The 12,492-nt window shown below is 44.9% G+C and overlaps 1 protein-coding gene and 1 long non-coding RNA gene across 3 annotated transcripts in view; one reads left to right on the forward strand and one right to left on the reverse strand.

The window, feature by feature from the left end:
- The first annotated feature begins 186 nt into the window (after positions 1-186).
- EGLN1 (egl-9 family hypoxia inducible factor 1) overlaps positions 187-12,492 on the forward strand; it is a 49,692-nt gene continuing 37,386 nt past the window's right edge. For both annotated transcript variants that reach the window (XR_005721410.1, XM_040242749.1), the window contains exon 1: positions 187-1,187. Coding sequence is in view for 1 of the 2 variants with exons in the window: in XM_040242749.1 (XP_040098683.1) it covers positions 282-1,187 (906 nt within the window). In the remaining variant the exon portion in view is untranslated. The remainder of the gene's footprint in view (positions 1,188-12,492) is intronic.
- On the reverse strand, positions 11,437-11,636 carry LOC120865449. Its single transcript, XR_005721411.1, has 2 exons — positions 11,535-11,636; positions 11,437-11,476 (listed from the first exon to the last, which is right to left on the reverse strand). It is a non-coding gene; the product is annotated as an uncharacterized LOC120865449 (long non-coding RNA).

The following is a 12,492-nucleotide window of genomic DNA, read 5'->3' on the forward strand; positions in this document are numbered from 1 at the left end:
GCCCGAGCGGTGGTCGCCGTCCGCCGCGCAGGCCGCGCTCCCTCAGCCCGCGGCGGCGATGAGGCGCTGAGGCGGCGGCCGGCGCCGCGCCGCGCGACCGAAGGACGAGGAAGCGGCCGGGCCGAGGGCGCGGGGCGCCGGTCTCCTGAGGCGAGGGGCGGCGGGCGCATGGCGCAGTGACGGCCCCTGCCGCTCCGCCCGCTCCCCGGCCCCAGGCTAGGCCGTCCGGCCGCCACCCCTCCTGCTCGGCCGCCGCCTCCACTGCCGCCGCCGTCGCCGCCATGGCCAATGACAGCGGCGGGCCCGGCGGGCCGAGCCCGAGCGAGCGAGACCGGCAGTACTGCGAGCTGTGCGGGAAGATGGAGAACCTGCTGCGCTGTAGCCGCTGCCGCAGCTCCTTCTACTGCAGCAAGGAGCACCAGCGCCAGGACTGGAAGAAGCACAAGCTGGTGTGCCAGGTCGGCGAGAACGTTCCTGCCCCCGGAACGGGCCAACAGCAGCAGCCGGGCCCCGCGCCGCCGCCCAGGGCCGCCGGAGCCGGGGAGGCCAGGAAGGCGGCGCCGCGCCGGGATCGAGCGGTCGAGGCCGCGGGCCCGCGGGCCTCCGGAGACGCGGCCAAGGCGAAGGCGAAGGCCAAGCCCACGGCCGACCCCGCGGCGGCCGCGTCCCCGCCCCGCGCGGCCCCGGGTGGTCAGGGTAGGGTAGCGGCGGCCGCCGAGGCGGAGCCCGCGAAGGAGGAGCCGCTGGCCGGCCGGTTGCTGTACGATGAGAAGGCGAACCTGTACCCGCCCGGTAACGCGCCGGGCGAGGGGCTGAGCCACGGCGGCGGCCTGCGGCCCAACGGGCAGACGAAGCCGCTGCCGGCACTGAAGCTGGCGCTGGAGTACATCGTGCCCTGCATGAACAAGCACGGCATCTGCGTGGTGGACGACTTCCTGGGCAAGGAGACCGGGCAGCAGATCGGCGACGAGGTGCGCGCCCTGCACGACACCGGCAAGTTCACGGACGGGCAGCTGGTCAGCCAGAAGAGCGACTCGTCCAAGGACATCCGAGGCGATAAGATCACCTGGATCGAGGGCAAGGAGCCCGGCTGCGAAACCATCGGGCTGCTTATGAACAACATGGACGACCTGATCCGTCACTGTAACGGGAAGCTGGGCAACTACAAAATCAATGGCCGGACGAAAGTAAGTGTGTGCCAGGGGTGGGCGCGGGGCGACGAACGCGGTTTGTGTGTGTAAAAGGGATTTCCTTCTTGTGCAGCAACCCGTGGAGAAAACGGATGTCATCCACCTACTACCGGTTCACGCACTTTGTCTTAATTGTCTGGTCTTCTGGCTAAATTTTGGCTCCCCTTGAACGCTGCTGTTTTGTTTCGTCCATTACACTGTTTTAGTCGCTTCAGACGTCGCAGGAGTTGTAGCCGCGCGATGGGGATTATCGGAGTGCAACCCAGAGCAAGTGCTGGGTTCTACCTCAGGCTGGTGTTTGCATCGGCTCTTCAAGCCCCCATGCGCTTTGAACCACTCATCAGACTCTGGCTTACACAGTCCAAGGTTGTGTGTTTAGTTAAGACTCTGCCAGCTGACCACAAAAAGGTACATTTAAAAATAAGCGTGTAGGCCAAAGACTCCTTGCATTCAGGAAGAGCTTGGCTCCTCCCCTCCCCCTCTTAGAGATCGCATCCATCTCCCTGTCCCTACTGCTTTGAAACCCATTACTAAACAGGAGAAGAAGTATTTCCGTTTTCAGACCTTTCTGTGTAGGTAGGTTCCATTTTTAGCATAGGTTTCCGTTATTTGCTTTTGTTAGTATAATCCCTCTGTTGAAAAAGAACTGTTTAGCTTTCTGGAAAAAGAATACCGAATTGGATCATGAGGGAGGGCTCACTCTAACGTCTCAATTTGATGAAATCTCTTTGTTTTCTCTTTACTATTGTAGATTTTTCCCTAACAGATTCTTTCATTGGTACCTGGTCTAATCCCTCTTTCCTCAGTGCGATAAGTGATGAACTCTTTCCTTCTTTATACTCTCTTTCCGTTTGACTTCCCAGATCTTAGTCTTTTCTTTGTATCCAGTTCCACTCCAGGCCCCTCTACTCCACCTTCTTCCACCATCCATCTCTGTCCGATATTGTGAGTCTGAGGAGATTGTTTAAAGAGGTCATCACACGTGGGTGTTTATACACAGACACTGAATCTTCCCAGGAGTTCTTCTGTGTGTCTCACATCGTCTGTTTTGGCAGTCGTTATGTGTGACTCAAGGCTGAGCACAGGCAATAATGAAAGTTCTAAACATGAAAATCCGGTGAGAAAATACAATGTAAAGTCGAATTTATGAACTGCTGCTTCGTTGTTGGATGAAGGCACATGTCTTAATATCATACGGTCTCAAAAGAAAAGTTGAACGCTTACTTAACTTTAAGCTGGAAGGAAACAAGGGCCTGATGAAACCTCAACTTTGGTCTTTAATGCAATTTTCATTTATATGCATGTATATTTTTCAACTTTATTATGCACCAAATCTGAATATAGTTATGAACTCCAAATCTGAATATAGTTATGAACTCTAGAGCAGGAAAAGCTTGAAGGCGTATTAATGTAACAGTACAAAACTGACCCAAGTATGTATGTAGTTGGGGCACAAGCTTAAGGTGAAGTCATGAAAAAGATAGTGTCCTAAATCTTCTTGATCTGCTTTCCTTAGTTAATTTAGCTTTCCAAATTAAGCTAAATCCTCTTCTCTCCGATCTTCCTGATTTTAACTGTCCTTCTCAGGGAAGGAATAGCAGTCAGCCCAGCTCTTAGAAAAGTGTCTCCTAATGGGAGGCTGTTAGGAAATAGCCACCCCCTTCTTGGGAGTGCCTGTGGCTGAAGGGCCATTGAGGTTTTAAATCACCTGACTACCCAGATCATGTGAAGGAACGATGGATTTTAAACTCTTGAGATTTGATCTTAGGCTTGCTTACCTTAATTTTAGGGACACGGTTTCAGGATCAGTGAATAGTCTCAGGGACTCCCTTTCATTGTACTTCTTGGATGAGAGAGGTTTTGGTAATCTTGTTTGATTGTGTGATTTTAAGCATTCCTAAAAGAAATTGAAGATGCTTACTTTCAGGAATGGGGAGGCAGTCAAATTACCAGCCACCATATAATGAGCAAACTCAGTGTGCTATTACCAGCTTAGGCTCAATACAGACATGGTCGCAGTAATTTTAATCCTATGAAGTGGGTAGTATTATTCTTACTTTATGTTTGAGGATGTTTTAGCTCCTAGCTGGCCAAGACCTACCACTTACAATAACCTAGCTGGGATTCAAACTTAGGTCATTCAGACATCAAGCCTGGTGCTTTTTCTACCATACTGAATATGGGGAGGATATTAAATGAGAAGATACAGATTGCTTAGCACACTATTGGAACTAAAATTTGCTGTACATATTTTGTGAGAGCATTAGCCTTGTATGTGAATAATTGTAGTGTATATTAGGACTATATAAACAGTTGTATTAGGTGACTATACAGTATTTGTTTCAGGTAGTGACTGAAAAGCCAGTTAAATTTATCTGCTTCATCATGCTTATTTCAGTATATCTCTCTCTCTTTTAAAAAAAAATTATCTTTGGCTGTGCTGAGTCTTCGTTGCTCTGCGGGCTTTCTTTGGTTGTGACGAGTGGAGGCTCCTCTCTGGTTTTCATTACTGTGAATTCTCCTGTTGCAGAGTGTGGTCTCTGGGGTGCACGGGCTTCAGCACTTGTGGCCCACAGGCTTCGTTGCCCCATAGCATGTGGAATCTTTCCGGACCAGGGATCAAACCTGCATCCCCTGCATTGGCAGGCAGATTTTTAACCACTGGACCACCAGGGAAGTCAGTATAACTCTTAAGAGAGGCATAATATGGGTGCTATATATTCAGACTGAATAACAACAACAATGTGATTGCAAGAGAGGGTCTTCAGTTAAGTATTTTATTATCCTTTACAACATTATGGTGACTCTGAAAGGTACTTGCCTTGAATATGCAGTATTTTTCTCAGATTTTCACAGCAGCTCTGTAAAATATTTAGGTTGTTGGTGTATTATACCTGTTTATAGATTAGAAAAGTTAGGTCACTTGTTGGTAATCCTGCAGCATGTGTGTGTGAGTGAGTCTCTCAGTCGTGTCCGACTCTTTATGACCGCCAGGCTCCTCTGTCCATCGGATTCTCCAGGCAAGAGTACTGGGGTGGGGTGCCATTTCCTTCTAATCCTGCAGCATACCTGGACTTAAATTCAGGTTTTCTGACCAAGATTTGATGTTCTTCATTTACTTTATCTGTCCTGTATGGTCTTTGTATATGTCAGGGCCTGCTAATGAGATGATGTATAATTTATAATTGGCTGTGGCTCATTTGGTATTTTTTTCAGTTTCTCCCAAGTTTCTGCTTCCGGTATGCTTATCTGGCCACTGTTTGTCCAGCTACTTTAAAAGAGGAACTAGAAGGGAAGGATGAAAAAAGTACAAGAACGTGAAGGAGAAAAACAGGAACGTGATTGTAGTCACCGTTTTCTCTGGTCCTTTTTTGGGATTTTCCTCCTTTCTGCCCTTAAGCTGCCCCTTTAATCCTTTAATTAATGGATTTTAATGCTTTTTCACACCCTTTCTTTCGTCAAGATGACTTGCTGTGGTGTCCAAGAGGAGGGAATCATGACCTACTGATTGTGAAGAGTAACGTGTGGGCTACAAGAAATCATAGGTGCCCTTAACTTGTGGGGTAGAGGAAGAATAATACAGAGGAATGCACGTCCTGGGGAAACGAGGAACTGTTCAGTACGAGCTTCTTAACCACTCTGAAGGAAACCATTTCCCTGTTAAAATAAAATTGCTAGGATCGTATACGTATTTTTCTAATTTTGTCTAAAGCTTACTCTAAGGAGTGATAAAACAAGACCAATAAGCAGCAGATTGTATTCCTGAGATTTTTCGCCAGTCCCACAGTTAATTGGGCGGCTCTAGCTGATTATGGCTTTTAGATCTGATCCTTTATCATCACTACCACAGAGAGGTGGTGTCAGTCCTCTCAGATACTACGAAGAAAACCAAACAAAACTGTAGAGTGTGGGCTCAGTAGTTGGGGTTCCCTGGCTCTAGAGCTTAGGCTTAGTAGCTGTGGTGCATGGGCTCAGTTGCTCTGAGGCATGTGGCTTCCTCCTGGATGAGGGATCAATGTCTCCTGCATTAGCAGGCAGAGTCTTTACCACTGAGCCACCAGGGAAGCCCCTGAAAGAATAGTCTTAATAGGTTGTGACAAACAAGTTCAACTTTGTCGAAAATACGTTTCATATGGTGGATTAGTTTACATATAGGATAGTTTCTTTAATTCTAAAGGAGTTTTATTTTAAATTAACAGATTGTTGTTTAAATGTGTATAACTCTTCCCTTATCTACTATCTAATATGCCTCAGAAATGTCCTGAAACACCTTAGTCACACAGGAGGAGGCCATCTGAAGTCAGAAGCATAGTGCACTTTGTGCTGCTTTGACACCTGGGTTGGATCCTGGATCTGCCAGTGTTTCTGTGTCCTTGAGCCAGTTGCTTAATCTTTCTGAGCCTCAGTTACTCTATTTGGAAAATGGTGTTAAATGATGCCTGCTTTTTCTGTCTCTCAGGCTTCCTGTGAGGAGTGTGTATAATCATGCATGTAAAAGCACTTTTTAACTGTAAAGCACTGTGCAAAACTCGTTAACTTTTCTCATTTAAAAAAATTTCCCCTTTTCTGATTTCTTTCTTTAAAAGAGTTCTTTGCTTTTCTTGTCTTTCTCTCTTTAATAAGCTGGAGGAAAAAAAGACTTAGAATGATCACCCATTTTTTACTTTCCCCTACACACACACACACACACACACACTCACTCACACACTCACACACTTTTAAAGAGAGGAAATAAGTCCCAGAGAGGTTAAGTGACTTGTTCAAGGTCAGAGGGCTGGTGAGTGACAAAACTGACTGACTTTTGACTTACTTCATTCTTGTATCTGCAGCCTGATGCCGCATCTCCTATAAAAGTTAACTATTCCCACTTAACTAATTTTGGCGTGTTTTGTGCCATTTTTGAGGCTATGCTTGAACATTTATGACTTCCTTCTCCCTTTTATTCCCATCACTCTACGATTTGTTTGGCTTATCTGATAGTCTAGTTAAAATTTTCCTCCTCTCTCTAATTCCTCCCTGACTACCGTAGGTGTTCTTTATTCACCTCTTTTTTTTGCTCTGCTGTGAAAGCCGTTTTCCCTGAAGCAGGCCTACTGTCTCTTACTTCCCTAGCTGGAACTGTCTTCCTGCTCTGTGTTTCTGATTTATGTGTTCATTCTCTGCTTTCCTTTCCCCTTTTTCCTCTATCAGGCATGAAATCTGTGTTTGTTCATCTTCTAGCATGTTTTCTGAAGCCTTAGCCTTCCCAGTATGCCTTTGGATTGATGTTATCAGCTTAGTTGTTTTTATTTAATTTTTCTCTGCAGGCTTTTAAAGCAACACCCACTGTTTCAGTCTGCCTTCCATTTGCACACATTCCTGGACAGTGTTTCATAGATGCACCCTAATGCTGCATCTGTATTCTACCTCCCTTTCCACTTTGCCCTTGTTTCTGCACTTGAAACAGTGTTTGTGGCTACAGGATGGCCTTCAGATCATATCGAACCATATTCATAGCTTGTCTTTGACTCTTTCTGTTCCAGCTAAAAACTTTCCGTTCTGGAAAACAAAACGAAGAAACAATTTAAAAAAAAACAAACTGACAAATGATTAACCAAAGTCTTCCCTTATAATGGTTTGTTTGATACCATATTTCTTAATCCTGACTCTGAATTGTTCTGCCGTCTTTATTGGGATGTTTTGTGTTTCAGTTATCACACTTTTTCAGAACCAAGTCACAGTTTTTATTTCTTTTTTAAAAATGTACTTCTTTCTTTTTGGCTGTGCTGGTTCTTCGTTCTTGCATCCGGGCTTTCTCTAGCTGGGATGAGCAGGGGCTCCTCTTGGCTGTGCTGCTCGGGCTTCTCACTGTGGTAGTTGCTCTTGCTGTGGAGTGCGGCTCCAGAGAGCGTGCTCAGTAGTTGGGTGCAAAGGCCTCGTTGGTCTGCAGCATGTGGGATCTTACCAGATCAGGGATTGGACCCGTGTCCCCTGCATTGGCAGGTCGATTCTTAAGCACTAGACTCCTAGGGAAGCCCCACAGTTTTATTTCTGAAGATCTTGGATAGTATCTGTACCTTCTGTCTGTTTGCTCATAGAAATCACTATTTTCTTAGGTTTGGATTTTTCATTTTCTTTCTTTAGTGTCCCCAATCCAGTTTCTTTTCCAAAGCAAAATACGTGTACTCGTGGCTCCTTGTCATATGCTCTGAGTCCCGTCTTGATAATCTTTTCATTTGTTTGTTGATTCACCAGATAATATGAAGTGAGTACTTTCTATGTACAGGTGCTATCCTCAGAGCTAGGAGTACCTGAACAACGGGAACAAAAACGCCCCCTTTCTCAGGGAGCGTAAATTTCCCTTGAGGTGTGGGGTGGGGAGAGGGAGTTAATAAAGAGATGTGTAAGTAAGTACATGATATGTTAGATGGTAAATATTAAGACAAGAAATTGAACCCGGTAAGGACCGAGTGATGATCCAGGCGGTATTCTTTTACATAGGGTTGGTTAAATAATACATTTACAGAAGACTTGAATGAGGTGAAGGGGCCTGGTGGGAGAACATTCCACGTAAAAGTATTAAATAGGCAGAACTGTGACCCTGACGTGGAACGTGCTTGGTTTGTTCAGAAAACAGTGAGGAGAAGGTCACTGCAGTCACAGTGGGGGGAGAGAGGGAGAGAGCATGATAGACGTGGTCAGTGAAGAAGGGGCTGGGAAACAGGGTCATTTCATGGAGTATTTCGACTAAGCCATGGCGAGAGCCCTGGGGTCTATGCTGGGTGCTGTGGGAGGCCACTGGAGAGTTTTTTCTGGAAGATCTTGGTGGCTACTGTGTGAGAGTACACAGGAGGGAGCAAGAGTGGAAGCAGGAGAAGCGGGAAGGAAATTCTTGCAGCAGCCTTGGCTCTAGGAGGCTTTCGTTAGAGCAGTAGCTGCAGACCGGCAGATATTTTGAAACTAGAGTCAGTGAGATTTGTTGATGGATTAGATGGAGGAATGAGAGAAGGGAAGGAGCTGAGGACGCCTCCAGGTTTTGGCTTGAGCAATTGGAAGGAAATAATTACTATTTTATCTTGCTCTGACTCTCCTGCATTTCTCCTCTTGCCCCACTTTTTAACCTTCCATTTATAGCAGAAATTGTTGACACTTCTTTCGCAGCCAAAGCCAGAAGAAAAAAGTTCCATGTCTACTTCTCCACATTCCTTCAAGCTGGCGGTGCTCACTGCTACCGCTGCTGACCTCCCCGCGCCGTCCTCCCCTTTCCAGAGGCTTTCTGGCGTCTTCGCTGCTGTGCTCCACGCGCCCGCCCTGGGGCTGCCGTGGGATCCCTGCAGGATGTCTTGAGGCGCTTCTGGTGCTGTCCACAAGTAGCGCTGTGCTCACTCAAGATGGCTTGTAGATACAAATCCACGTAAAAAGAATTACACAGATTCTGAAATTTAGGGAAACATTGGAGAAGATTGGATGGTTCAGCGTGAGAGACAAGCATAGATTTAGATTAAACTTCAGAATAAAATGAGGAACAGAACATCTTCATTTAAACTTGCTGTTGGAAGTAAAGCCCCTGTAGAAAATTGAGGGAGAATGACCATAAAGTATCAAAAATAATTCCTGATATATTGGTGCAAACAACTGTTCTCTGCCTTTTTGCTTCCCTTCTGCCTCCTCTCAGTACATCCGAGCTCTTTGACTGGTTTCCGCACCCACAGTTCAGATCTTCCACGTCCCTTTGCGTCTAGCTTAGGTCCCATCCCCATCCCCGCGTCTCCCTCAACTCTGAACCTCCACTGATCTCGCTTTTCTCAAAAACTTTATATATCTTTTATTCCTGAAGTATTTTCTCCAGAAAGTTCTAAGGACAAGGAACTGTTTTATACTCTTCTGTCTTACACAAGACAGAAAAGCTTTCATTGTTCTTGTCACTTGTTAGTCACATGCTAACGTTCAGTGACTTGCCCTTGACCTGTTCCTCTCTGCTCTGCTGCCCTCTTCTGTGTCATCTTACTCCAGTAAGGCTTTCTGAAAGCCTGAGCATTTCCACCCTGTTGTGGTCGGCTCTCCTTTCTGTACTCACTGTGCTATTTCTAGTCTCTATTTTCCAGATGAAAATAACCCCGGGCCAACCTGGCCTGAAGTAGTTTTAACTGCAAGTACTGGGAGAAAGTTCTGAAAGTGAAATGAAGTTACAGCCACTGTGGTAGAGCCCTACCCATCCACCAATCTCATGGGGAAAGGCGTGCACATCTCTCTTCCTTCAACCCGTGAGAATCCCCAGGGAACATGTGTCACTTTAGAACAAAGCTACATAGTAGACTCGATGTTGAAAGTGACCTCTCACACACTCCTCTTGAAGCTTGTGCCTGGCAAGCTGACACAAAGCTCATCATGTTTATACCGTGGGACTGATGTGCAAAATAAGGTTTTCAAGAGCAAAATTATCATAGTTTTGATTTGGTTTTAGTATTTGGTAATTTATTCAGAATTTCAGATCACATTAAAGGAGGTTTAAGAGTTTTTTTTTTTAACGAGAAGGCATGAGTTAAACAAGATGAGAAATATTTCTTTATGATCAGAAAATCTTTGGGTTTAGCCACATCCGTGCGTTTAGTCAGCTTCAGGGAGCCGGTTGATCTGCTTGTGTTAAAGGAGGCAGTGCATGTGATGGAGACTGCGGTATAAAGGTCATTTGAGTTTGGTCTTGAAGTGCATTTATACATTTTATGCTTAAAAAGAATTTCACTTTCCAATTTTGCTTAACTTTGGTATTTAAAATGTATTTTCATTCTCTGAGAACAATTTTTTAGGTGGAAGAAAGAAACCTGAAGATGTAATATTTACCACAGATAATACATGTGCAAAGAATGGCCGTAGTTTTGGATGATTACAATCCAGAGTATTTGGAATCAAATCTCTAAAAAAAAAATTTCGGCTAAAAATCACGTACGGTAATAAAATAGCACCCTCTCCAATAGTTTACAGGGTTCCCCCCAAGATAATTACATACACTTGTTTGTAGCTTTGTTTTGCATCTGGACCCCTTTAGGGATCTAATGGTAACCATGCACCTTCTTACTCGAAAAATGAACATACATGCCTGTTTTGCTTATGCTAAAGCCAACCCATAGATCCTGTAGTAAGAATTTCTGTTTTAAGACGAATTTTAAAGAACAAAACAAAACATTTTTAAGCATTTCATGTCTGGTTATGGTTTATTCAGTTGCTGTTGTTGCTCCATGTCCACAGAACTACGCTTTGAATCCCTCCCCATCCCATGATAATAGTCAATTTAAGTTATGGAGACCCAGATAAAGGATACATTTTATAACTTAAATCTAGTGGTGTATTTTGGACATGACTGAAGCGACTTAGCAGCAGCAGCAGCAGTGGTGGTGTGTATGTACAGACTTCTGAAAGATGTTTGCCTTGTACTGTCAGGCTGTAAAACAGAACAGAGTTAACTGGTGTGTACCAGGATGGAAACCATGACCTCAGCGAGAATGCCTTCCCAGAGGACATACCTCCACAAGCACATCTGCTAGGTTACCCTTGCTTTAGAATTCTGGATGTGCAGTTTTGGCATAAAAGACTGAGGTTATTACCAAAAAATAATACTGGATTATGATTCTTTGTCTTCTTTCCCTTTATACTTTACACTGTCTTGTTTCCTACTCCCACTGAATATGTTCATGTATATTTCACTTTTTTTTTTTTACTTCTAACTGGCATGTCAGTAAGATTAAATCTGAATTTTTTAAAAAATAGAAACTGTGGTAGTAATAGAGCACTAGGGCTGGGAGTGGGGAGCGGTATCCTCATAACAAAAATGAAACTAGAACTCATATTGGTTGGTTTTGTTTTTATTAAAAATAGTTCCTGTAACTGTTAGATTTGAAGGATCTCTTGATAGTTTTGGTAGAAAATATTTTAAAGATGTATGAGAATAATTTGTCTATCTTGTTTTCAGGAACTGTGCCTTGGTGTTGCATAATAACTGTGAGCTTGATCTCTGATATAAAGATCCTTGCAGGTGTTTCTTTGTCTTAGAAGTGTCTGGGGACAGGGGTGATAGAAGCCAGGAGTGGGATTCAGACCTGCTCACAAAACGATGCTTGTCATTGGGCTCTCTGAGCCCTGAGCAAGTCAGTTAGCACCCTTCCCAGCCTCTTTGTCTCTGAAATGGGAATAATGCTGACCTGATTAACAGGAGAAGTGTTGAATCATTGGTGATTGTAAGAAGGTGACTGACTTTTTCGCTCCCCTTTTCGATCACTAAGCCTTGGTCTTGGCTCTCCTCAACTCTACACCTTTGCCCCCATTCATTGTGTTGGTACACCTTTGCCCCCATTCATTGTGTTGGTACACCTTTGCCCCCATTCATTGTGTTGGTACAGCTTTCTTGTTGTTTATTTGCTCAGTCGTGTCTGTCTGATTCTTTGCAACCCCATGGACTATAGCACACCAGGCTTCCCTATCCTTCACCATCTCCCCGAGCTTGCTCAGACTCATTTCCACTGAGTCGATGATGCCATCCAACTGTCTCATCCTCTATTGTCCCCTTCTCCTGCCTTCAATCTTTCCCAGCATCAGATCTTTTCTAATGGGTCGGCTCTCCGAATCAGATGGCCAAAGTATTGGAGCTTCAGTTTCAGCATCAGTCTTTCCAGTGAATATTCAGGGTTGATTTCCTTTAGGATTGACTGGTTTGATCTCTTTACTGTCCAAGGGATTTAGCATCATCTTAACATCACACATTCAAATTCAGTTTTAGATTAAGAATTCTTAACTTGCTTTTAATGGGATTCACACGTGCCTGCTAAGTCTCTCCAGTCTTGTCCGACTCTCTGACGCTATGGTCTCTAGCCCGCCAGGCTCCTCTGTCCTTGGGATTCTCCAGGCAAGAATATTGGAGTCGATTGCCATGCCCTCCTCCAGGGGATCTTCCTGACCCAGGGTCTGAACCCGAGTCTCATGTTTCCCATGTCTTCTTCATTGGCTGGCGGGTTCTTTACCACTGAGCCACCTGGGAGACCTTTTAATGGGATACCAGAACCATATTTTTATTTAAAAGGAATGTGTTGTTACTTAGGCAGTTGGCTCATAGCCTTGGCATTGTGGAAACAGACTGGTCAGTTGATAAGGGCACCTTGAACTGAATTTCAGAAGTTGTGTTACATCATGGGTAATGAAATAACTCAGTCTTAGGGACACCTGGATCAAAGGCTCTTTCTCTCCATGTTCTCCCCTTTACCAGAATGAAGTCAAATGGCAATGGATATTTTATTTATAATCATTAACTGAATCATTTAAGGTGCATTTAAAA

Source organism: Oryx dammah, unplaced genomic scaffold (assembly GCF_014754425.2).
Source record: "Oryx dammah isolate SB20612 unplaced genomic scaffold, SCBI_Odam_1.1 HiC_scaffold_6, whole genome shotgun sequence".
Lineage (NCBI taxonomy): Eukaryota > Metazoa > Chordata > Mammalia > Artiodactyla > Bovidae > Oryx > Oryx dammah.